Source organism: Mchenga conophoros, linkage group LG11 (genome assembly GCF_057382185.1).
Source record: "Mchenga conophoros isolate Kocher_MC1m ecotype Shallow Benthic linkage group LG11, M_conophoros_male_GT1.1, whole genome shotgun sequence".
NCBI classification, from domain to species: domain Eukaryota; kingdom Metazoa; phylum Chordata; class Actinopteri; order Cichliformes; family Cichlidae; genus Mchenga; species Mchenga conophoros.
In genome coordinates, this window is record NC_140536.1 from 36,634,555 (window position 1) to 36,661,052 (window position 26,498).

Genomic DNA, 26,498 nt, shown 5'->3' on the forward strand with positions numbered 1-26,498 from the left:
GCAACCTCGTTTCTGTCAGTCTGCAGGGCAGCTGTGGCTACACCTGTAGCCTCCACCAGTGTGTGAATGAATAGTGGGATTGTACAGCCCTTTGAGGGCCCCGAAAAGCGCTCTATAAATGCAATCCATTATTATTATTTAACTGTATTGTGTAAATTAATAAACTAATCTGCAAAGCTGGAAGCATCACCGGTCAGACCTTTCAGCCTCACTGCCATAAAGAACACTTCGGGGAATCATTCCTACTGATCTTTAGTTATATCTGTACAATAAGGCTTCAGTCTGTCACAGGTGAACACACCTGTGAGGAACAAGATCCCAAACATATTTTCTATTATACCTTCATCCAAACGTTTTTCTTACCTTTAAAGTGTACATATCACTTATTAATGCCATTTGCACTTCTCTCTACACAATGTCAGGGTTGCTTTTACTGTTTTTAACTAACTTTGTTTTTATTTTTCTTAGTTTTTTATCACGGTTGCAAATATAAATTCCTGCACTAACTCATAGTATAAGGCCCTGACTGGGGGCCTGTGGCACTTTTATTTTAACTGTGGCTGAGACTGTACTATTTTTACATCCATCCATTAAAATAAAGCACATCCATGCATTACATGGATTCTGCTTTTTTCTGCTTAGGGTGTAAGCAGAAACACGTTTCACTGTACCCTGCTCTCTGGGACACTAAAAGTAAAAATGATCTGGTCTGGCATTATTTTTTCATGATGTGGTTCTGCTTTGTGCAGTTTACATTTTCCTTATGGATATAAACTCTGGCTTTGAAAATATTTGCATTCATTAAACACTCCAGTGATTTTCTGAAAGGTTTTATATGCTGAGAAAAACATTACTTATACAACCTGACCTTGCTCCCTGTCAGTTACTGAGTAGTTTGTCGGCGCAGCAGCAGTTTAAATTATGTTTAGCAAGCAAAGCAAACAGCGTGGTGAGTTTTTCTTTTGGATTTAAGCAGTGGTATCACTGACTTGTGAATCGAAGCCCCAAAAGATGAAAGTTGTTTGTGTTTCTCTAAAGGAATGAAATGTTAGCTCTCATATGTTGAAAATATGCCATTATACTGTAATAGATGGATGTGATCTATAAGGTGGTCGGCTGGAAATGAGTGATGAACGAGGAATTGCATAACTGTAACTGTGCTTGTTACACTGTGACCCATCCAGTGAGCCTGTGAGGACCTGCGGTTAGTGGGCTTCTCCCGTTTGTTCCATGCTGACAGACATCACAGGTTTCCTTATGTTACTTTAGAAAGGCCGAATCTGTTTTGGGCTTGTGGTGGTGCAGTTAAAGAAGACTGAGTTTGTAGCTTAAGCTTAGATAAAAGTGTCCGTTCCCAGGCTCATGACTGTGGTTGTTGCCCATGTAAAGGGTTAAATGATGTTACTGATATATTATTAATCATAATTATGTTAGTTTTGCACTTACACTGCTAGTGTTGCTCCGAAGCAATGTGACAATAACAAAATAAATACAAATAATTGAAATATCTGCCCTGAGATACATCACAGAATTGTTAGGCCTGTGAAATCACTACACTGTGAAATAATCTGTAAAAGCTGTGAAACAGACTGAGCTATTATAAAGAGTACTTCTGTTTCCGAAGGCATTTGAATGCACCGTTTTTTTCTCTCTTACAGTTCCAAATTGCTTAAAGCAGCTTTACATAGCTACTCTGGCACCACACCGGAAAGCAACAGCGGTTACAATCAGAGGTGCAGTTTTGGATCTCGGTGAATAATGGCCAAAACTATCAAATCCGCTGTGGCAGACACTCTGGAGGACTTGGGAAAGGGGAACTATGAGAAGTTCTGCCACCAGCTTCTGGACCGCAGAGAACCGCCGCGCGTAAAACGCAACAGGGTGGAGGACAAAAGCCGTCTGCAGGTCACAGACGCGCTGGTGTCTATTTTTACTGAGGAGGGGGCTCTGAGGGTGACTCTCGAGATCCTGAAACAGATCGGCTGCAGCGAAGAGGCGAAAGAACTCGGTAAGATCAACGACTGTGATTCTGCAGCCTAAAACCTGCACAGACGGAGGTCAGGGTTTAATGATGGCTGAGTGTTCGGATGCTGCATTTTCACTTTCATTTTTCTTATCTGACCAGAGCCTCTCGATTGTTTTTCAGCGTTTATTTAATAACAGCGAACAGAGTCACTCTTCCATACGTGTCCGAGCCCGTTTTACTCCCGATCTGCAGATTAAAAGTGAAGTCAGCGGGCGCGACCGAGCCTAATTAGAGCAGCTACTTTATGCGCCGTTCGCGTGTAACAATTAGAAATGTGTACGAGGAAACGTTGTGCAGAACCTACACCCGTACAGAAGGACTGCGACCTATTTTCATCGTGAGACTGTGTTGATGTCGTTAACGCTAGCCAGAATGGGGAGATAATGCTGGTATAAGTTCCGCATTTATCGGCTGCCAGAGCATGGAAATGGCAGACCTCTTTGACGTTGATCAGGCACTGGCGCCATGCGCTTGGCGCATGCGCACAGATGCGATTTCCCAGTCCCACGATAAGTCTGGACTTCGACTTCTTGAGTAATAATAATCTTATAAAATGTCCTGATAGCTCTGATGGAGCTGAGGGATACGTCATTCCTCTGTATAAATGTGGAACTGAAGCCATAGTACGTGAGGATCACTTGTTCTTCAAAGCCTGTAACATTACACCCATGTATGATATTTTAATATTACTGTTCGTCTCTGTGTGATCCACTGAAACACCGTCACGGACTCTAACACTGTGTCTTCATTTTTGCAGAGGAAGCTACAGGTGGAAATTCCTCGAAACCTGCTCGACGGGACGAGGCTGATTTGCTGTTTTCCTTTCTTCTTTACCGACATTTCACAGTATAGACCAGTGCTACGTTTGATTTAGTTTTAATCATAATTTTTGTCTAAATTCTTTTAGCTTTAGTTGACTAAATATCGGAAGATTATCGCAGACTAATTCTAAAGCTAATTCGGTTGATTAAAGTCTGTAAAGGTTTTCTGTGCTCGTACTTTCCTTGACGTCAAATGCGAAATGTGTCCATGTGTCTTCTCTTCTCTTCCAAGCGTCGACATTTTGTCCTGTTTTCACGGGAAACATGGAGCGTGGACGCTTTGTCTGCCCCTCCCATTCTGATTATTGGTGGCAGATCAAATTGTGCGTAAAAGGGGGGCGACTTACTGGATCGCTCCTCCCGCCTCTACACACCATTAATTAATTCTGAATGATTTGTCGTCTCCCCAGAACATTATAGTCCCGTTTTTATTTCCTTGAGTATCTAACCAGTTATTTTCCTCGTGCATCAGTTTTTATTTAACTGAGTGTTAAAATGTGCAACAACACAAACAAAAGAATAAAATGCTCTTACACTAGATCTCTGCTTGTTCCAGCCTCGAGTGCGTCAGCTGGAGCAGCTGGTGGAACCGCAGGCGGTAGGTGAAGACCTCGCCTGTAACTGATCCTGAGTCAAACTAAAACTTCGGACATGGTCAAGCGTAAAAAACAAAAACATGTCCGCTGGATTCACAGAAATTAAGTGTTTCATATTTTGTTGACATGTGCTTTGTTGTGTTCCTACACCCTAACATATGTTTAAATAGCATTAATTAGATTAGCTGAAAGAGAAGCACGAGGATCAAAGTTTGAAACCTTCAGCCCACCATCAAATCTAAGGCCAGTGAGCCTTATAAGGCCCCATAGATTACCATGAGATCACCATCCTCTGGTGAATGATAATCGAACAGGACCGCCTACCATGTGTTTCTCTTCAGGTTTAAATCGTTTGGATGTTTGGAGGCTCGCAGTGACGAAATAATAACTCGACTAAAATGCGTTAAAGCAACGAGCCGGTTTAGAAAATGTGAGAAGTAGAAAGTACAGATATTTGTTTATAAAGGCAGGGAGTAAAAGTAAAAAGTAGTCAGAAAAAATAAGACTCGGGTAAAATACATTTGTATTTGTACTTCGTTACTTCTCACCTTTGTGCCCGAGGCCTTGAAACTGCCAAGCAGATGCACTCTCATGCAGCTCCTCATTTCCTGATAATAAAAGAGAAGACTGCAACATTAACTAGATACAATAATCTTTAAATGTCTGGATGAAAAAAGGAAAGATGTCATTTATGTTCTTTTTAAATAGTCGACCAAAAGGAACGAATGTGTTTTTAACATTTAATGAATTTTAATTATGAAATAAATGAATTTTTTAAAGCATTTTGTTATGAAAGCTGAGAATAAAGTGAATAAAAACTTCAGATGATAAACAACCCTTAACTTTTTTTTTTTATTTCTTTCCTTTTCTTTCTCCAGACAAGCACTTTGTGGACAAACACAGAGTCCAGCTGACCAACAGAGTGAGCAACATCGCACCCATTTTGGATGAGCTCCTAGACAATGAAGTTATCGACCAAGAAACTTATACCAGAATTAGAGCTCTGTCTACCACTCAGGACAAGATGAGGGAGCTCTACATTGGTCCCCTGCAAGCTGCAGCCTGCAAAAAGATCTTCTATGACATCCTTTTGAAAAATGAGAAATTTCTCGTTAAAGAGCTCAGTGAAAAGGATTAAATGTGTTGAAAAAACAGTTTTTAGACCAAATATAGATCTACCAATATCTACCAGAACATAACATGATTACATTACAAAGGTTTAGATGCCTTTTCTTTGTGGGGGTTTTATTTTACACTTACATTTTTGTAAAAACTGTTCTATGTGTTGCATTTGCTCCTCGGTGGCTCCTTTAATTGATCCATTTTACAGGAAAAACTATGGATATTTGAAAGTTTTATATTAAAAAATGTAAATGTTATATATGTTAAAAATGAATCAGCGATGTCATCAGCTATGTTTTTATCCAAACACGTTTCATCCCAAAACGTAACATATATGTGACAAATCGTCGCTATGTTGCTCGTTCCCAGGCGTGAGAGCGGGTTGAAATTGATAAATGTAAGGTGATGGTTAATGCTAGGGTTAGGGCCGCGAAGAGAATAAAAAGGGGAGTGCTTCAATTAAGAATCCTGAGCGTTCATAAGGACGCAGAGGGGTACCTTTCTCATTACTATGAATCCTCGGGGCTGTGAAGCTGAATGAGTTTTATCCATAAATCATCCAAAGCCTCATTAATCTGTTTTTCAATGTCATCATCTTATTGTAACTTGAAACATAGTGACAAAGATTTACTGTCCTTTAAAAAAAATAAACCAAAATTAAACTCATGTTTTTCTTGTTCATTTTGATGATTAATTAAAACGTTTTATAATTTAATCTTTGAAATAAAATCTTCATTTTTATCAAATGATTTATTCAAATAATAATGCAGTGTACATTATGGAGGGACGGGGGAGGCAGAAAATCAGAATATTCATTCAAAAAATATGATGGTAAAACACTGGGAACAATTTCTGCACAAGATTTTAAATGATGTTTTGCATTTGTTGTCCACATACGCGGACATCCCATTTTGGGTTGTCTCGACCACACTACTAAATTTTGCTCTACAAGGGCCTGATATCCACTTACGGGGACGTTATACTGCCACTGTTCTATCGAAATCTAAAACGAATGTGCTCATATGTGAATATCAGGCCATTGTAGAGCAAAATTAGGTAAAAAGATAATTCTTTGTTTTCACATTCATCACGTCCCAATCAAGCGCTCGGGTCTTAGGAAGTTACAGGACTTTTTTCAAAGTGGCTAAACAAACACTTTCAACTCCTTAATCAACTTAATCTGTGAAGATTTGAGCATCAAACTTCACCCAAAGTACCTAAAAAACGAAACACTGAATGAATCACTCTGGCACAACATATGGTCTGAAATCATCTGCTTCTGGACTGCAGAGAAAACGTGAAAAAGGCGCGCGTAATGTTAAAAAAGAGGAAGTAGGGAAAAGCCGGCTGCAGGTCACAGACTTTACCGCGGAGGAGGCGCTTCGGTGGTTCTGGAGATCCTGAAACGAATCGACAGCAGCGCAGAGGTAAGAATCTGCGATTAGATTCATATTTTAAACCCGACACAAACCGCTGCGGTAGCTCGGTGTCAGGGTTTGAAGACTGAGTGTTAGATTATTGTATCGTACGGAGCGAAACCTAATAATGAGCAACTACTGGAAGGACCGCTGACGTATCCGCACATCTGTACAACAAATAAAGTTTAAAACGGAAGCAAAAATGTTTAAAAAACAAAATAAACAAAAAACTTCCCGCTCGTCTTTGCTCTTCTTTCAGTTTCACTTTCTTCTTCAGAGCCTCTCGATTTTACCCCCCAGTCCCCGTTTATAACAGCTAACAGAGTCACTGATCCTTACACCGTCCGAGAACATTTTGTTCCCAAATCGCAGTTTTAAAACGCAGTTTGGCGAATTTGTGCGAGTTGCCTACAACATATTTCCACGACGGTGTTTCAGCTTATATTTGTCCCCAGTGTGATTCCACAGTGTTCCAGATGTTGCTTCCGCTGATTGATCATTTTCACTGCCTCTGACTGCAGATGTCGTGCGGTTTGACAGGATTAAAGACCTCGGATGAAGAAAAATGTTGTGGAATAAGGTGCAGGTTTATGAGAGGGAGAAAGCTAAATAATAAAAATGAAATTAAAAAGCGTAGGTCTCCGCGGCTAAGAGGTTCAGCTCCACAGCTCCAGTTTCACATTACAAATGAAAGTCTTGACTTCTTGTGTAATAACAATCATATATAATGTGCTGATGGAGCTGCTTCATTCTTCTGTATAAATGTGGAGCTGAAGCCATTATACGTGACGGCTGTGAGGGTCACTGCGTTTAACCTCCAATAGTTCTTTAATGCCTGTAACATTACACCCATGTATGGTATTTTAATATTACTGCTCTTAGCACCATCACACATTCATCACACATCAAACTCTGTGTCTTCCTCATTTCCGCAGAGAACGCTACAGGTGGACAGTCCTCAAAACGTGGTTCCAGTGACGGTGAGTTCCGTATTGTTTATCAAAATGACGTAGTATGAGCTTAAATTTTAGTCTAAATTATTGAGCCGTGTGCTTTGACTATAGAACTTCAAGAGTGGAAACTCGTCTTTATTGTCCCAAAATACAAAAACAACAGAAAAAAGCCGTAAAACAGTAGACAGTTGTAATCAGCACATTGGTTACTAGGGCAGCGTGCTGTTTTTATTAGCAATGTTTTATTAGCAATAGATCGAATAAAATAAAGATAAGATAAGATAACCTAATCCTGAAATGAGCTTATCTATGTATGTCCAGTGGAGCCAAATATTAATAACCTAAAGAAGAGCCATGATTTAGTTGGTTTTAATGTTTTCTGGTGCATCAGCCCATCGTTTATTGTTTCCAACCAACTGGAAACAAATAAGGTGCACAGTTTTAAATCTGAGCAGCCCTTCATCCTGTGGACAGAAGGAAGTTGTTTATATTCTATCAGTGTAAAACATCATCATCAGTATTTGTAGTGGCGAATTTCTGTCCCAAGCTTCGAAAAAATAATTCTTCCACTTTTTAATGTGAGCTGTGCAGATTTATTTCTGATTCGTACATACAAACAAAAGATGTCACGGTCAAAAAACTATTTGCTGCTACAGCGCACATTTCCATTGCCATCCTGGCTCACTCTAACCTGCTACCACACATGCGCTGTAATGTTTTTCTTACCCGACACAAATTAAACGCGCAGCATTTATTCTCTAACAACATATCATACAAAATTAAACATGTAACATAATAACTGAAACAGTATCAAAAATATTTCTCTATAGATTGGCTCTAACAGTATTAATCAATAGTTTTTCCCCTCTGCTTGTTCCAGCTGGAGCATCTGGTGGATGTACAATGGCAGACGGTAGGTGCAGCATGAAGTCCTCTCCCTGTAACTGATCCTGACTCAAACTATAACTTAGCCTGAGGTCAAGAGTAATGAAAAAAAGATGTGTGCACTGTGAGGCACAGAAATGAAAAGAAGTCTTTGAGATTTTGGTGACGTGCTTTGTGGTGTTCCTGCAGTCTAAAAAGAAGTATCATTTTAGCCAGCTCCTGATTTTAAAGAGTCTGCTCTCAGCTGTTTGGTCTCCAAAATCAATGAAATGCAGCCAGATGCTGCTCCTTTTCCATTTTTGCTTGTTTCATCACTTTTCTGTGGTGCTCTGAGTACCTGGTCCGTAACACTGTTCGCCATCTTCCTTTATTCACATAACTGTCTGATCCTTATCTGTCCCTGCATGCCATTGGTCACACGGTGTGCCCACCAAAGCTGCTGGTTGCATGGATTCTCAGCAGGGCTGAGTGGTTGAGGCTGAAGAGTCGGCTTTTGTCATTTGCTACAAAGAATGAGCTCTTTGTGTCGGCTCGTTTGTGAATGACACATCACTAAACCCTAAGTTCGGCTGTGGTGCTGCAGCATGAGGACAGAAATCACTCAAAAATAAATCATAATAATTTCTCTTGTGAGCACAGGTGGCTTCTGTGTAAAGGTTATGATCAGCTGACCGACGCTGCTACTATTTGTGGATTTAGCCAACTGAACTCAGCAGGCTTATAAGCAGATGTTCCATGAGCTGTGATGGCTGATTTCCAATTCAATCAGTTCAATTTTATTTATATGGCACTGAATCAACGATTGCCTCAGTGTTCTTTAGTACGAAGAATGAAGCTGCTGTTAAGGTGGAATTCAGTATCATTACCTTAAATTTAATTTGGTGTTTGCTGCCCTTGATGTAACCTTGACCATGAGCACCACAGTCTGTTCTGCACAACCCAAAAACAACAACTAAAGCAACCATTCCCAAAGTCAGGAGTGCTGCTGCTAAAAACCCAGGACAGGTCTGGGCTGAGACAAAAATCTGTGGGGGCTCATCATGATGGGTCTGTCTGTCTAAAAAACCTGGACCCCCCATGGCTGACAACCAAGATCACGTGAAGTACCCTCTGAAAGTCGGCTAAAAGATGTGAATGAAGCATCCAGCAGCGAGCGAAACCAGCTCATTAGATTCTCTGTAATAAAAGAGGAAACTGCAACATTAACTTAACTCTTGGAAATTCAGGAAACACAATAATGTTTCAATGTCTGGATGAAAAAAGTGAAAGACATCATTTATGTTCTATTTTTAACATTTAATTAATTTTAATTATGAAATAAGTGTGATTTTTTTAAAGCATTTTGTTATGAAAGCTGAGAATAAAGTGAATAAAATTTTCACATGATAAACAACCGTAAACTTTTATTGTCATTTCTTTCCTTTTTTCTCCAGGAAAGCATTTTGTGGACAAACACAGAGTCCAGCTGATCCAGAGAGTGAGCAACATCGCACCCATTTTGGATGAGCTCCAAGACAAAGAAGTTATCGACCAAGAACAATATGACAAAATTAGAGCTCTGCCTACCTCTCAGGACAGGATGAGGGAGCTCTACAGTGGTCCCCTGAAAGCCAGTGCAGCCTGCAAAGACATCTTCTATGAAAGCCTTTTGGCAAATGAGAAATTTCTCGTTGAAGACCTTTCAAAGAAGTAAATGTGTTGGGAAAAAAACACATTTTTAGACCAAACGTACACGATCTACCTGAACATAACATGTTTACATTAAAAAGGTGGAGATGTCTTTTCTTTGTGGAAAATTGTTCTGCTATGTGGTGCCTTTGCTCCTCAGTGACTCTCCTTTAATTGATCCATTTTACATGAAACACTTTGGATATTTAAAATTTTTTATATTAAAAATGTAAATTGTATCATTTAAAGATGAACTGACGATGTCATCAGCCATGTTTTTATCCATGACTCAAACTGTCATAAATTTATTTTCAGATTTCATTATCTTCTATAAAGTAAAACATAATGCAAACATTTATTGTCCTTAAAAATAAACCAGAATTAAACTCGAAGAATTCGTTTTAGTGAATAATTAAATTTTATAAATTGACCTTTGAAATGAATAAATAAATATAGTGACATAAACGCAGTGTACGATGTCTGCATCCGAGTTTAAACAATGTTGTCTACTTTTTTCCAACTGGCTAAACAAATATTTAAACACTTTAAAGTCACGATCCTCCTCAATCAACTTACTTTGTAATTAATCTGCAAAGCTTTGAGCATCAGACTTCACCTAAAGTACCTAAAATGAAATCAGGATCATTTACATGATGTCACTGGCCTTAATTACTGATTCATTAATGTGTGTATTAGCCTTTTGTTGCAGCTGATTTGAATTTGTTATATAGGTGACTGTATCTATATTCAAACTGTACATATTTTTAAATTTGCATTTTTTAAATGTAAAACGACCCTCAGGACTCTCCTCTGGCATCAAGTAAAATGTCAGATTTTAAATTCTAGTGTAATGAGTATTGCACTGTGCCTGTCTGCAGTAAAAAGGGTTTGAATGATGAGCCAATAATATCTACCTGAGCTTCCCAAAACAAGATATCAAACACGGTTTAGGAATCAAACATAACTCTACTTTTCTCCTCCCTCTTCTTTGAACCTGTTTTCTAGTTTTTCTAGAGGCAAAGTCATTTATTGCATCATTGCAAGAAATATGATGTCCACTCGTCTCCTGTGCCACTGAAGATATCAAGTAGTTATTTATTCACTCGAGCTTGGAACTCCGTTCTGTGGATACAATGAAGTTATCATTGCTTTGGGGAATTCGGGAAGGCTCTCCATCTCTGTAGGCAGCGCATTTCCATCAATATCAGCCTCTTTTCTGGTTTGCACCCTGTTCTGGTCGAGTACGACGGCTTCAGTCTTCATTTGTTCACATATCTCTTTTACTGAGACCTGTGCATCTTTGAAATGCGTTGCCCCATAACTGATTACATGTTCTTTGCTTTTCTGAGTGAAACAAACAAATGAAATAAGATATAATATTATGCACATATATATAGTATGTATATATTTAATTTTGTTTTGATCACTGATATTGAAACCATTTTTTAAAATTAGGCTAGTGAAGTTGTTGTTGGTTTCTTATCAGTTGCACTTCTCCATGGATGGTGCTATCAACAGCCGCCTACTGTGAGTGTGAGGTCTTGTTACTATGCTGGTACTGCTGTTGACGGTGCTGCAGCAGCAGTCCCTACAGCTAACATGTTGGTTAATTTGACACATTTTGCTTTATGTATATTAATTTTTTAGAGCAGCAGACCCAGACTTCAAACACAGGTTTTGGAGAACCTGTTTGGCTTCTATGCCTTGTCCAAGCCGCTGTTTATATTTATGTTTAACACAGAGAGAGAAGCTCAATTGTTTGAATTTATTTACAATTACAGTTTTCAAAAAATTCTGACCGTAAACAGCTTTCAAAGCTTTGATATTATTTGAGAATATATATCAGGTGATGGAATTTAATTTAAAGGTTTCTATGTCCCATTGAGCTATTTGCACTAACTAGTGACAGTATAAAGGTAACACAGTCGTAATTTTGATCTCAAATTTCTGAGAGAAATAACTGAATTTAAAACATGGCAGACCTCAGGCCAGATTTAATTGGTAGACATATATGCATGCAATATGAAATTTATTATCCCAGATAGTCTAAGGAGCAAGGGCGTAGATTTGGCATGGACGGAAGGGACATGTCCCCACCAATAATCAGCGATTATTGAATTGTCCTCACCAATAACCTTGGCTCATGTGATTAGGTAGAGGATCATCAGGGGGTCCTTCGTCCGTCTTTGGGGGGAAACTCCCACTGGGTTTAAATCTGGGACTCTCCACCATTTGATCCTAGAACTGAAGAAGCTTCTTGGATGAGAGGTGACACGTCTTCAAGCAACTTAAAGAAGTCCAGACACTTTTCTTTCCAAGCTCCTTAGACTACGATGACCTGGATGACTGGGAACCTTCACAGACAATAATAATAATAGTGAATACACAGCAAGGTCTTCACACTGTGAATGCTCAGGCCCTCGTTACTAAATGTATCTGTGGTTTAGGTGATCATCAGAAAAATCATACATTATCATAGAAATGCCAAAAAAAGTCTTAGTGTTGAAATGATATATTTTCTTTATAAATGTTGGCTTTTTTATCTTTAAGTTTTTAGAGAAAACATGATTTAAATGTCTTTAATTAGTTTTAATATTTAAAACAGCAACAGAAACATTAATATTTAATTTTTCTTTATGAATGTTTGAATTTTCCAGGTTGCAACAATGGCAGCTGTTAAAGATCTGCTTCTAGAAACACGGGAGGATTTGAGTGATCAGGGTCTCAAGGAGTTCATGTGGTTCCTGCAGTTCACATGTTTTCAGAGGGGCCTTCCACAATTTCCGCCGAGTACAAACAGAAAACATATAGTGAACGCGATGGTGCAAACATGTGGCCAACAGTCTGTGGAGGTAACCATTGATGTTTTCAGGGACATGCAGAGAACTGATCTGGTGCAGAGGCTGTCAGAGAGCAGCTCAGGACTCAAAGGTAAGAGAATAATTATCCCTAATAAAAAAAATTATCAAGAGTTGATTCAAAATCTTTGAACCAAGTCACAAAAACTGAACAATGGAAGCTTTTTTGTCTTCCTGAAAGAAGGCAGGAGGATTTTTTTCACTGAAGTGTTTAATAATAGATATTGTTAAATAAAACACAGACATTAATATTAAGATTACAAACGACTAAATTCTTTCCTTACACACTTAATTGTTTTCTGATCATTAACCCTGACGTTAAATAAGTTATGAATGGATTTAAGGTGGACGACAGACACTAGACAGACAATCATTGTGGAGCCTAAAGAGAGCAAATGAAGTAATAGATAGATGAGGTGTTGTTCACAGCCGGCACCTTTCTAACTTTGCCAGCATCAGCTTTAAAATCTGTACCTGATCCTGAGAGTTGTTGTTGTGGCGGCTGAAAAGCTGCAGCCGTGTGTGTTTGTAACAGCAACCGAGTGTAAGTATGAATAAAGATTGTGCTGAAAAGCATTAAACTGTGGACGAGTCTGCTGTGGAGCTGCTACACTTTCTTTTCTCATGGTAACCATGATATTGTAATATTTCTCCCAGAGAAACTTTGTGGATGAATGCTGGGCTGCGCTGAGCCAGAAAGTGAGTAATATCACCTATGACTGTATTTAAATGATGCAGCGTTCACTGAACATGTTCAGTTTAAAAAACTCCTACATGTAGAAAAGATAAACAGAAAGATTAAATTCATCAGGTTGGAATAAATGTTAATCAGGTGTGTAATTATCACTTACATCATTTGCTTGTAACTGTGTCTGGTGTAATCTAAACATTTATGAGACGTTGATGAGATGAAAAAAAACCTGGAGAAAAGTCGCATTTACCTTTTTTTTCTCAGGTAGAAACGTTGGCGTCTGTTATTGAGCAGATTTTGGAAACCCTGGCTGGTCTGAGTTACTGGGAACTTGAGGTTTTCAAGGAAGTCCTGCGTAAAATTCATTACAAACATTAGTCAGACATCCAAAGAATCATCTACATGAGGACAGACCTGCAGGACACGGTGTTTTTCATGGTCCTGACTTACGGTGAGCGGTCAGTGGAGGAGACCATGGAGGGTTTAAACGAGATGAAGGGGACTGATCTGGCTCAGAGGCCGTCAGACTGCAGCCCAGAACCCAAAAGTAAGACAACAAAGATGAAATAAGTTAAATGAACTCTGGTGGATAAGATGTCTCATAAGTAAAGTTTTTGTCTTTCATAAAAATATTGTAGAGAAAAGACAGATTGTTGTCCAAATCAGAATTTATGAGTGTTCAAGGAACAAAAAAATGACAAAAAGTGACTCCTTCAGTCTGAGAGACTGAATAACACAAACCGTGTCTATCATAGTTGAGCTTTAAATGTAATGTTGAAGATTATACAACTGTCAGTTGGTAAGTAAGTCTCTTGGGAGTGACTTTGAGCACTTTTCTCCTCAGAGAAACACTCTGTGGATGAACGACGCTCTGCACTGATCCACAAAGTGAGTCATGTCACATCTCTGATTCAGTACAAGACAGCAGGCTGAAAGTCAGAGGACTAAAGTATCATCAGTTCTCATGTTGAGTCATTTTTCTCATGATTTCTGCTTTTTTGTGATTATGAGAAATCATACTGAACTTTCTAAAAAAGCTTATTTGGATAAAATGGATAAATAAATAAATGTCCTGCAAATTGAATGACTTTTCCAGGTGGCAATGGTGGCAGCTGTGAAACAACTGCTTTTGGAAGCTTCGAATGATTTGAGCTCGAGGAGTTCAAGAGATTCCTGAAGTCAATTTTTATTTGGATGAGTCTGTCATACAAATCACAGAGTCCATCATCAACCAGAGCAGATGTAGTGAATCTGATGGTGGATAAACTTGGTCATCAGTCTGTGGAGGTGACCAGAGAAGTTTTCATGCACATGAACAGAACTGATCTGGTGCAGAAGTTACCAGAGAGCAGCTCAGCATCCAGAGGTAAGACCAACATGCATGAGTGTAAACTCTGTGTCATCAACAGGTTTTTGTGTTGGTGGTGTCATGGTGGTGCAGTGGTTAGCACTGTGTCCTCACAGCATGAAGGTTGTGTGTTTGAGCCTCCTGGTTGGCTGGAACCTTTCTGTGTGGAGTTTGCATGTTCTCCCTGTGCCTGCATGCTTTTCCTCAGAGTGCTCTGGTTTCCAGTCCAAACACATGCTTGTTGGCTTTATTGCTGGTTCTAAATTAAATGTGGGTGTGAAAGGTTGTCTGTCTGTTTAAAACCTGAGGTGGACAGGTGTACCCTCTCTCATTATCACAGCTGGGAACCCCCAGTTACTTTGGTTGGACAGGATGGAGGGTTTCTTTGTTGGGTTCTTATGTCATTTTATAGTTTCACATGATTTTCTCTTTTAAATCATCTGTGTCGTCTGAAGGCTGATTCTACTTGGATGTGTGATGATGTTTGAATCCTCAGAGTTGATTGTAAATGTCTTTCCTCCTCAGAGAAACACTCTGTGGATGAACATGGAGCTGCACTGTTGAAGAGAGTGAGTGTGACTTTAACTCAGCTTTCATTCAGTAGATTCAGGCTGTAAATCATCCTCATCTTGAACATTATACACGATGAAACAGACGAAGCATCTCTGAAACTGGATGCTTCTCACAGTGTTAATGTGGAGTCTGCAGCAATAATGTTTCCACTGACGACAGAGTGAAGGACTCCGCCCTCAAACCAGCGTTCGTCCCTGTACCATTGTTAATTCAGTGGGTTGGTTTCGCCCCCTGTCGAACCTCCAGGAAACGTTGACAGTTTAGTGAATAACAGAAACACACAGTATTAAAGATTTATACCGTCTGTGGTAAATTACAGCTTAAGAGTGTTCAGTCAGACATAAGTAGCTCTAGTTAGCATGTGAATGTGATGCTTACTTTGGATTATGGAACTTTTTATTATTATTAACGGATTCAGTATTTATTAAACTCGGTGTATCCGTTGTTGCTTTGGAGATGCAGAGACTGATTAAAGAGACACGACGTCACTCTTTCTACTCATACCTGAGCCAAAGGTAACGTTGATGGAAAGGCGGTAACATCTATTTCAACTCGGTTTATTTCTATGGCGCAAAATTAGAACAACAGTCGCATCAAGGCGCCTCCGTTATTCAGGCGGGCTGACAGCTGGGAGGAGAGAGACGCAGAAAAGCGGAGGTTTTTCCGCCTCAGCGTTTACAGAAAGTGAGAGAAAGCAGCGGGAGAACAGTGCCTCACACTAAGCTGCTTCACAAACACTGAAGAATGATTTTCCATCAGCAGTGATTCCAGGTGTTCACATTTTACATGAAGTATTGAAGGTAAGCGCGGCATTAAGTTCTGCTTCCTCCTGGAAGTTCACGTTCGTAGTTCTGCTTCCTTGTTAGGGGAGTGCGAAGGCCCTCTATCTGCTCTGTTTCTTATTATTATTATTATTATTATTATTATTATTATTATTATTATTATTCAGGCAAAACAAGGGCCTGTTTGAGGGCCTAAACATACTCAAAAACTCAGGAAGTTTTGCACACGCATCAGGTCTGGTGAAAAATTTCGTATTTTAATGGTTTTACATATGAGCATTGGAAAATGGCTCCGTAGCGCCACCTATTTGGGGTTTGATAACCTTCATATTTGGTCAGTGTCAACTACACACCCGGGCCATGTTAAACTGCGGAGCTTTTGAGTTTTCGGGACACTTTGGGGTACAGTATAGTGATGGGTGACATCTGCAACCTCAAATTTCTCCAGGAAAGACTTTTTTTTTTTGCGTCCCGTTTGGATCTTTAGCCATCAGAATTGTTGCCTGAAGGCCAAGAAAGATGCTTTACTTTACCAATTGGATCATCATGGCCTTGCCATATTTGTCCATTTGATTGACCTTCATTATAATTATGTATTTATTTTATTTTTGGTTGTTACAGACGGGACAGACATGACTGGGGGATAGGACAGGGAGAAAGAATGAAAGAAAGAGAGGGAGAGAAAGAGTTTTTATTTATTTTTACCTGGATCACCTGTTGAGAAAGAAAAAAGAAAACAAGCAGAAGAAGACGAGAGCAATACAATAAACAACATCATGATGATCTATGTGAATATAACAGTAAATACTAAATGTTAAACATTATTGTGCAGCAGTAAGATCGACAGCGCACAGTGTGCTTTGAGGTAGGAGCCAAAAAGGGTGTAGTTTGTGTGTGTGAGTCCCCGTGTGTACACCTGTCAGCATGGACACGCTTGTTTTTAAAAGGCTTCTTCATGTAAGTAAATTGTCAGTGGTGTGTGACATTTTTAAATACGATGAAGGAATACAAGACAGTCAAAAGGAGTTTTATAGAGCTACGTGCACGGGTGAGTGATCGAGTGATACTCACACCCGAGGCTTTGCAGTCAGATTTATTTATACCAAGAGACAGTTGCATAGCATTTCCTGTTTTTCAAGCTTACTTATTAGCGTGTGTGTGTGTGTGTGTGTGTGTGTGTGTGTGTGTGTGTGTGTGACAGGATGTAATGGCATGTGATACAAAAATATATGAACATTTTAATACATTTGAAAGCTTTATAACGGAGGTATCTTTTAATAATAGACATCTGCAGTTTAAACTTAAAAGTTACTTCTATCATAAATAAAAGCCTTGTTGAGAATTAAAGTGTTTCTCACCTGTGAGAATCTAGAGGGCTTTTAATTTGAAAGAGTTTGTATAAACCAGGGGTGGGCAATTCATTGTCGCAAGGAGGCACATTTGAAAACGAGACTGCCTCCACCCCAGAGAGAAGGGTTACATCTCCTGGGTCTAGGTGCGGCTTGCCCCTCTGAGGGCGGGGGGTACCTGGACCTGGGATATAGAGTATGTTTGGGGAGTGCGACTGTCTGTGCAGTGTCTATTTGTGTCTGTCTACACGTTGGGTGAGTGCCGAGTATTTGGTTGTGCATATGGGGTGGGAATGCAGGTTTGTGTCCGCGTGCACCTGTTCATCTGCGTCTATAAGACCCAACCTCTCTGGGTACATCTCAGGCCCTCCAAAGTACGGACGCCTATCTCCCCTCACCACACTCCCTGCCGGTGGCTGATGCCCTGTGTGTTGGGGGTTGGTGGTTTCTAGTTTATTGTGATGGTGCTGTTTTTATTATGTTGCTCTTTTTTTTTTGTTTTCTTTCTCTTCTGTTTTTTTTTCTCCATACAGGTGATCCAGGCATTTTGTTTGTTTTTCTTTCTTTCTTCCCCCCTTCTCACCGTCTCTTCTCCCCTTTGGTTTTCTTTCTCTCCCTCTCTTTCTTCCATTCTTTCTCCCTGTCCTATCCCCCAGTCATGTCTGTCCCGTTTGTAGCAACCGAAAATAAAATAAATACATAATTATAATAAAGGTCAATCAAATGGACCAATATGGCAAGGCCACGATGATCCACTTGGTAAAACAAATCCACTTGGCATCTTTCTTGGCCTTCAGACAACAATTCTGATGGCTAAAGATCCAAACGGGACACACAAAAAAAAAAAGAAAAGAAAACGAGACTGTTGTGGAGGGCCTTTCCAACAAGCTGAACTCAAACTCACACACACGCTGCTGTGGGTTGCATGTTTTTATTACACAATTTTACTCAAGGTTCAAGCTGATGTTTGACGTTCACGTCCAATCACAGTTTTCATTTGGGTGATAGAAAAGTAACAAACGTCCATGTCAGTAATGTTGTCATTAGTGAAATACAAAGCAGTCCGTTTCCATCCATCAAATGAACAAACAGCAGACATGCTGTCCTTCATGTATAATATGATTTCTTCATTTTCCAGGTGGTAACTATGACGACTAAGAAGCTGCTCATTGAAACACTGAACCAGTTGAGTCCAGAGGACTTTGCTGAGTTCAAGTCACTCACTGAACTGGAGAAAGATCTATCATCCGAGCCAAGGGGCCGACTGAAAACAGCAAACACACAGGATGTAGTGGAGCTGATGGAGGAGATGTACAGAGGAAAGAGTGTGGAGGAGACCAGAAAGGCTTTAATGAAGATGAACAGGACTGATCTGGTGCAGAGATTATCAGGTATCACCTCATGAAACGCAAATAAGACAACAAAGACACAAGCTCAGTTACAGTATTTTGATCAGATCAGAACAAAAACATCCAACATCATTCAACATGGTTGGAAAGTCTTCAAGCAGCTCTACAGGTTATAATTATGTCACTATTAACCCTCATCATACTGACTGAAGTCTGTGGTAGATTTTTGTCATACCTCACAGATGTGTTTTTTTCTGTCATTTAAATTTTTAATGAATTTGTCAGTTTGTTGCTGTTTCACACAATTTTCTATTTCTGCTTTGATTGGTGCTTCTTTAAAAATACAAATGTTTTTAGGTGTCAGAGGACTCCAGTCAAACAATTCCACCTTTACAGTTTTAATAAATGGGACTTATTAACTGTATTGTGAATTTATTCAGTTGCAGCTGGTCCTAAATTAAAGCAACACACAGTATCTAGTATCTGTCAGTGTTTATAAAGAAGAAAGACTCAGATGCCATCACTGCCTTCATCGTCTGGATGGGGAACTTTCCAGACTAGAAGTCATCAGAATGTTGGAGACGTAGCTGCATCTACTGTACCTGAGAGAGCTGGAGTTCTCTGGTCACGCAACCCATAAAAAGGAGGCATGTAACAGACACGCATGTGCAGCACGCTTTGGAGAGACAAAGCGCTTCATGGAGTCACGACCTCCAGCTCTCACTGGGGCAGTTTGAATCTGAATGTGCAACAAGTGGGTGAAAGTAGCACCTCCAAGTTTTAGGCCATGGTTCTCAGCTGGTAAAGGGTGGAGTGCTCACTCCAGGTCACGGACGAGTTCCCCCATTTGGAGGTGTTTAAGTATCTAAGGGAGTTCACAGGGGAGGGGAGAGTGGAGCAGGAGATTGACAGATAGATTAGTGCTGTGTTTGCAGTGATGTGGATGCTCTGCTGATCTGCCCTGGTGAGGAGAGAGCGGGCCCTGATGTTTTAGATTTGTAGGTGGAGCTATGTTCCTGCCCATGCATATGGTCACAAGCTCTGAGGACTGAAAGAATGAGATTATGGATACAAACAGAAATGAGTTTCCTTTAAGTCTATCTGGGAATGTCCTACCAGGAGGAGGCTGCTGGACAGATCTAGACATGTCTGGCTGATCCTCTGAGTCTTATCCAGTAGATAATGCAGGGTTCTGGAGCCGATGTAGGTGAGGGGACTGGTCCAGCCTCACTGCCTTGACATGCAAGTGTCTGCCCTACTTTCCCTGATATGAAGAAACCTGAGTAGCCTTGCAGGTCAAATCTCTCTAATCTCTGGTCCAAAGGGCCAGGACTGTCCAGGACTGTCCGCTGAAGTCCATCGAGGATGTTTTGAGGAGAGGATGTTGTCTAACCTAACGTTCATCATGGACAGCACCTCCCACTGTCACGGTCCTGGGTCGGTGAGCCAGTGTTTTGAGTTTTGTACTTTTGTTTTCTTAGGATGATTGTGTTTTGGGTTTTACTTTGTACTTCTAGCTCTTCTGTTCTCCTTGGATTGAGAGTTCTACTGCTTAGGTTTGGGTCCCTGTACCCCCATGCTCTGTGTAGTTTACTTCTGTCCTCGTGTTTGCCTTCTCGTTCCCCAGTCAGTAGTGTCTGACTGGGGAATAATAAGAGAACAGCACCACCAAGGCTGGAGACAGAGCAATACTGGAAGAGCATATGGGAGAAGGACGCAACCTATAACGGCAATGCTCAGTGGCTAGTGGATCTGAGGGCAGACCATAGCGACCTCCCTGAACAGGGTCCAGTAACCATCACAGTGGCAGATATCCAAGAAAGGGTCTCCAGTATGAAGAGTTGGACAGCACCAGGGCCCGACATGGTTCACGCCTACTGGCTGAAGAAGCTGACTGCACTCCACGAGCGTCTGGCAGCACAAATGAACCAGCTGCTAGTTAACGAGGGACACCCGGAATGGCTAACCGAAGGTCGGACGTTCCTGATCCCCAAGGACCCCAAGAAGGGACCGGTCCCCTCCAACTACCGACCAATAACCTGCCTCAGTACTACATGGAAGCTCCTGTCAGGCATCATATCGGCTAAGATGAACAGGCACATGGGTCAATACATGAGCGGGACACAGAAAGGACTTGGCAAGAATACCAGAGGCGCAAAACACCAGCTACTGGTAGACAGAACAGTCAGCCAGACTGACCAACCTGTGCACTGCCTGGATTGATTACAATTATTATGACTCAATGCCCCACAGCTGGATACTGGAATGCCTAGAATTGTACAAGATCAATGGGACCCTAAGAGCCTTCATTAGGAACTCAATGGGGATGTGGCGTACAACACTAGAGGCCAACTCCAAGCCCATAGCACAAGTCACCATCAAGTGTGGGATCTAACGAGGAGATGCTCTGTCCCCACTGCTGTTCTGCATAGGCCTGAACCCCCTCAGTGAGATCATTAACAAGACTGGCTACGGATACCGACTACGGAACGGAGCAGTTGTCAGCCACCTCCTGTACATGGATGACATCAAGCTGTATGCCAAGAGTGAACGAGACATCGATTCACTGATCCACACTACCAGGCTATACAGCAATGACATTGGAATGTCGTTCGGGCTGGAGAAGTGTAGTCAGATGGTAACAAAGAGAGGGAAGGTAGTCAGAACTGAGGGAACTGAACTACCAGAAGGCAACATTGCAGACATAGAGGACAGTTACAAGTACCTGGGGATCCCGCAGGCAAATGGGAACCATGAAGAGGCCGCTAGAAAGGCTGCAACCACCAAGTACCTGCAGAGGGTCAGGCAAGTCCTGAGGAGTCAGCTGAATGGTAAGAACAAGATCCTGGCCATCAACACCTACACCCTGCCCGTGATCAGGTACCCTGCTGGGGTAATAGGCTGGCCAAAGGAGGAGATAGAAGCCACTGACATAAAGACAAGAAAGCTCCTTACCATGCATGGAGGGTTTCACCCCAAGTCCAGCCCCCTGAGGCTGTACGCTAAGTGGAAGGAAGGGGGCCGGGGACTGGTGAGTGTCAGCACCACAGTCCAGGATGAGACAACGAACATCCAAGAATACATTGGGAAGATGGCCCCAACTGACCGAGTGCTCAGTGAATACCTCAGGCAGCAGAAACCCAAGAAAGAGGAGGGAGACGAGGAACCATCATGGAAGGACAGGCCCCTGCACGGTATGTACCACCGGCAGATAGAGGAGGTGGCTGATATCCAGAAATCCTACCAGTGGCTGGACAAAGCTGGACTGAAAGACAGCACAGAGGCACTAATCATGGCAGCACAAGAACAAGCTCTGAGCACAAGATCACACCAGACAAGACCCCAGGTGCAGGCTGTGTAAAGATGCCCCAGAGACAATCCAGCACATAACAGCAGGGTGCAAGATGCTAGCAGGCAAGGCATACATGGAACGCCATAACCAAGTGGCCGGTATAGTGTACAGGAACATCTGTGCCGAGTATAACCTGGAAGTCCCGAGGTCAAAATGGGAGATGCCCCCAAGGGTGGTGGAGAATGACCGAGCTAAGATCCTGTGAGACTTCCAGATACAGACGGACAAAATGGTGGTGGCTAACCAACCGGACATAGTGGTGGTAGACAAACAGAAGAAGACGGCCGTAGTGATCGATGTAGCGGTTCCGAATGACAGTAATATCAGGAAGAAGGAACACGAGAAGCTGGAGAAATACCAAGGGCTCAGAGAAGAGCTCGAGAGGATGTGGAGGGTGAAGGTAACAGTGGTCCCCGTGGTAATCGGAGCACTAGGTGCGGTGACACCCAAGCTAGGCGAGTGGCTCCAGCAGATCCCGGGAATAACATCGGAGATCTCTGTCCAGAAGAGTGAAGTCCTGGGAACCGGCATGTGTGGGAAGTGCGGAGCAAGTAGGGGTGAGCTGCCGATTACTTTGGGAAGCCTTCTTTTCTCCTGTGTTTTTAGACCAGGGAGGTCAGACTGTGTTATATACAGTGGGGCAAAAAAGTATTTAGTCAGCCACCGATTGTGCAAGTTCCCCCACCTAAAATGATGACAGAGGTCAGTAATTTGCACCAGAGGTACACTTCAACTGTGAGAGACAGAATGTGAAAAAAAAATCCATGAATCCACATGGTAGGATTTGTAAAGAATTTATTCGTAAATCAGGGTGGAAAATAAGTATTTGGTCAATGACAAAAATACAACTCAATACTTTGTAACTTAACCTTTGTTGGCAATAACAGAGGTCAAACGTTTACTATAGGTCTTTACCAGGTTTGCACACACAGTAGCTGGTATTTTGGCCCATTCCTCCATGCAGATCTTCTCGAGAGCAGTGATGTTTTGGGGCTGTCGCCGAGCAACACGGACTTTCAACTCCCGCCACAGATTTTCTATGGGGTTGAGGTCTGGAGACTGGCTAGGCCACTCCAGGACTTTCAAATGCTTCTTACAGAGCCACTCCTTTGTTGCCCGGGCGGTGTGTTTTGGATCATTGTCATGTTGGAAGACCCAGCCTCGTTTCATCTTCAAAGTTCTCACTGATGGAAGGAGGTTTTGGCTCAAAATCTCACGATACATGGCCCCATTCATTCTGTCCTTAACACGGATCAGTCGTCCTGTCCCCTTGGCAGAAAAACAGCCCCATAGCATGATGTTTCCACCCCCATGCTTCACAGTAGGTATGGTGTTCTTGGGATGCAACTCAGTATTCTTCTTCCTCCAAACACGACGAGTTGAGTTTATACCAAAAAGTTCTACTTTGGTTTCATCTGACCACATGACATTCTCCCAATCCTCTGCTGTATCATCCATGTGCTCTCTGGCAAACTTCAGACGGGCCTGGACATGCACTGGCTTCAGCAGCGGAACACGTCTGGCACTGCGGGATTTGATTCCCTGCCGTTGTAGTGTGTTACTGATGGTGACCTTTGTTACTTTGGTCCCAGCTCTCTGCAGGTCATTCACCAGGTCCCCCCGTGTGGTTCTGGAATCTTTGCTCACCGTTCTCATGATCATTTTGACCCCACGGGATGAGATCTTGCGTGGAGCCCCAGATGGAGGGAGATTATCAGTGGTCTTGTATGTCTTCCATTTTCTGATGATTGCTCCCACAGTTGATTTTTTCACACCAAGCTGCTTGCCTATTGTAGATTCACTCTTCCCAGTCTGGTGCAGGTCTACAATACTTTTCCTGGTGTCCTTCGAAAGCTCTTTGGTCTTGGCCATGGCGGAGTTTGGAGTCTGACTGTTTGAGGCTGTGGACAGGTGTCTTTTATACAGATGATGAGTTCAAACAGGTGCCATTCATACAGGTAACGAGTGGGGGACAGAAAAGCTTCTTACAGAAGACGTTACAGGTCTGTGAGAGCCAGAGATTTTCCTTGTTTGAGGTGACCAAATACTTATTTTCCACCCTGATTTACGAATAAATTCTTTACAAATCCTACCATGTGAATTCATGGATTTTTTTTTCACATTCTGTCTCTCACAGTTGAAGTGTACCTCTGGTGTAAATTACTGACCTCTGTCATCATTTTAAGTGGGGGAACTTGCACAATCGGTGGCTGACTAAATACTTTTTTGCCCCACTGTATGTATGTATGTATGCATGTGTGTGTGTGTGTGTATATATATATATATATATATATATATATATATATATATATATATATATATATATATATTTTAGGGGTGCAACGATATTCGTATCGATATTGAACCGTTCGATACAGTGCTTTCGGTTCGGTACGCATATGTATCGAACAATACAACAATTATCAATTTTCCTTCTGACGATGCTGTCTGTGTTGAGCGCTCAGTGGATCTGCGCTCGACAGTGCAGCCTAGGCGGAGTAGTCGAACACAGATTCACTGAGCGCTCAACACAGACAGCATCGTCAGAAGGAAGAGCGCAGGGCAAGCTAGCGAGACAGAAGTTAAGCTCTACTTGCAACAGGCAAGTTGAACCTCATTCAGATCTGGCGTTTGGAATTATTTTGGTTTTCATGTGACGTATGACCCTGAAGGTAAGCGAGTCATGGACTAAAGTAAAACAGTATGTTGGATGTGCCATGCAATGCTCAATTACATTGGTGTGAACTAGTGTGTTAGCGCAGTTAGCTCGTTAACGTGTTGGCCGTCTAGCCCCATGCACGGAGCGATCAGCGGTAGCTCGTTAACGGAGATTTGCCGTGTTGTGGCGTTAAGGTCATTTCAACGAGATTAACCTGAAAGCACTAGTGGGAACACAACGAATATGACTGCACATTTACGCCGACATCATCCTAGTGCAAAGACAAGTGGAAGCAGACAAAAAAAAAGCAAGCATGCTACTAACTTTATCCGAGTCATTTAGACAGCTGTTAGCACATGATTCTCCTTATGCTGCTGAGAATATAGCTCAGAAGAAGCGGATAGTATAGCTTTTATTTTGGAAAGAGCCATTTCTCTGTAATAAACTCTCTTTTCCAAAGATGAGTGATTCCTCAATCAGATACAGGGCTCGCAATATCGCTAGCCCGACGTCCTGGAGCTAGCGATTTTTTTCAGTCGGGCTACCAAAATCTTTCTCTTCCCTGCCCGTCGGGCTATTGTAGGAAAAATATATGTCAATGCTTTTGCATTCTTTCAGAAATGTAGCTGGGTAATTATGTCATTGGCATCGGTGAGCCACTGTCAATATGTGACACATTGAAATCGCGTTTGAATTTGCGCTTGTTTTTTTGCTTTCACTTTGCAATCGTGCGAACTGTGTATAGAGAGCGACAGCACTGATCTGTGAGTGATGATAATTTGTGCACCAATTCCTCTGACATCGTCTTATTAATCGTTAGCTTACTATGCAAACATGACAAGTGAAATCTCCCGCAGCTTAAACATGTGAGAGGTTGATCGCGCAGAGAATCGCTGAGCTTATGTGAGTGTGTGTGTAAAAGCATTTCAGTTCTGCTGAGCCAAATAAGACAGGTCAGGGTGAAGAAGTGACAGCCAAAGAAAAGCTTACCACAAAACGGAGAAGTTATGACAAATCAGACTATAAGGCAAAAAGAAAGTGCAGCTTTATGGTTTCATGGACAAAAGAATTTCTGTGGCTGCGATATGATGAGCTAAATAACCAGGGCTGCACATAAGTGGTCCGCAGGTGCGCATTCGCTGTCAAAATAAAAAACACGCACAAGGGTTAGGGTTAAATTTAAAAACTGTACTTTTGAGTTAAAATATATATTTATAATTTTAATAAATGACAAATTAAAAATGCATGAACATTTTTTTGTATCAAAAAAATATCGAACCGTGACACCAAAGTATCGAACCGAACCGAACCGTGAATTTTGTGTATCGTTGCACCCCTAATATATACATTCAAAATCGAGAACTCTGGGCCATTGTTTGGGCAGTTAGACATTTTCGGCACTACCTCTACAAGCAGCAATTTGTTATTGTCACGGATCACAAGCCCCTCCTGGGTCTTCGGAAAATACCCATTGACAGTGATAGAACTGGTCGGCGTGCTCGCTGGGCTCTTGAACTTGATCCTTTTGAGTGGACTGTGATTCATAAAGATGGCCACCGCCACCTCAATGCGGACGCACTGTCACGTCGCCCTGTCACTGGTGAAACCGTAGAGCAGGACACAGTCTGCACTGCTTCTGCTACCTTGAAACCTGAAGAGAGGTGCGTGGGTCCTGCAGGCCCGCCCAACCATAGTCCCTGCAGTACTGACCAAAAACACATTCCATGCAATGACCTTCCTGATCCACGACTGCAGTGTGCAGCGCTATCTGTTTCATCCACATTTGTGCTTGAGCTGCCTGAAGATGATCTCAAAAGTGAACAACAAAAAGATCCTGTACTGTCAGAAGTCATTGGCTGGAAAGCTAAGGGTCAGAAACCACCCTACTGGCGTATGAAAAAATGCCCACCTCAGGAAAAAGTGCTATGGCATGAGTACTCTAGACTTACCTTTCACAATGGCTTACTCTGTCGTAAAGCTTTCAACCCGTCCCAAAAGTCAGTGTTGCATCAGTTGGTTGTTCCTGAATCTTTAAAAGACACTGTCCT

The 26,498-nt window shown here is 41.7% G+C and overlaps 2 protein-coding genes and 1 long non-coding RNA gene across 8 annotated transcripts in view; all 3 read left to right on the plus strand.

The window, feature by feature from the left end:
• The first annotated feature begins 1,655 nt into the window (after positions 1 to 1,655).
• Positions 1,656 to 9,877, plus strand: LOC146564933 (apoptosis-associated speck-like protein containing a CARD). Of its 4 annotated transcripts, none has more exons than XM_085292738.1 (4): positions 1,656 to 2,008; positions 6,919 to 6,963; positions 7,817 to 7,849; positions 9,255 to 9,877. In XM_085292738.1, exons 1-4 carry the CDS (start codon positions 1,759 to 1,761, stop codon positions 9,512 to 9,514), a joined length of 588 nt encoding a protein of 195 aa, XP_085148864.1. In that variant the 5' UTR covers positions 1,656 to 1,758; the 3' UTR covers positions 9,515 to 9,877. The 4 variants fall into 4 exon arrangements, with proteins under 4 accessions (XP_085148864.1, XP_085148861.1, XP_085148862.1 ...); XM_085292737.1 differs by lacking the exon at positions 1,656 to 2,008 and adding an exon at positions 5,939 to 5,992; XM_085292735.1 differs by lacking the exons at positions 6,919 to 6,963; positions 7,817 to 7,849; positions 9,255 to 9,877 and adding exons at positions 3,404 to 3,445; positions 4,322 to 5,231.
• A 4,450-nt stretch (positions 9,878 to 14,327) lies between these two features.
• Positions 14,328 to 14,955, plus strand: LOC146564934 (uncharacterized). Its single transcript, XR_014894472.1, has 2 exons — positions 14,328 to 14,404; positions 14,912 to 14,955. It is a non-coding gene; the product is annotated as an uncharacterized LOC146564934 (long non-coding RNA).
• Positions 14,956 to 15,210: 255 nt separating this feature from the next.
• The window catches only part of LOC146564935 (uncharacterized), a 38,903-nt gene continuing 27,615 nt past the window's right edge, over positions 15,211 to 26,498 (plus strand). For 2 of the 3 annotated variants that reach the window (XM_085292755.1, XM_085292757.1), the window contains exons 1-2: positions 15,485 to 15,759; positions 18,229 to 18,481. In XM_085292755.1, coding sequence (XP_085148881.1) covers positions 18,238 to 18,481 — 244 coding nt within the window. In that variant the 5' untranslated portion in view covers positions 15,485 to 15,759; positions 18,229 to 18,237. The other variant, XM_085292756.1, reaches the window with a different exon arrangement.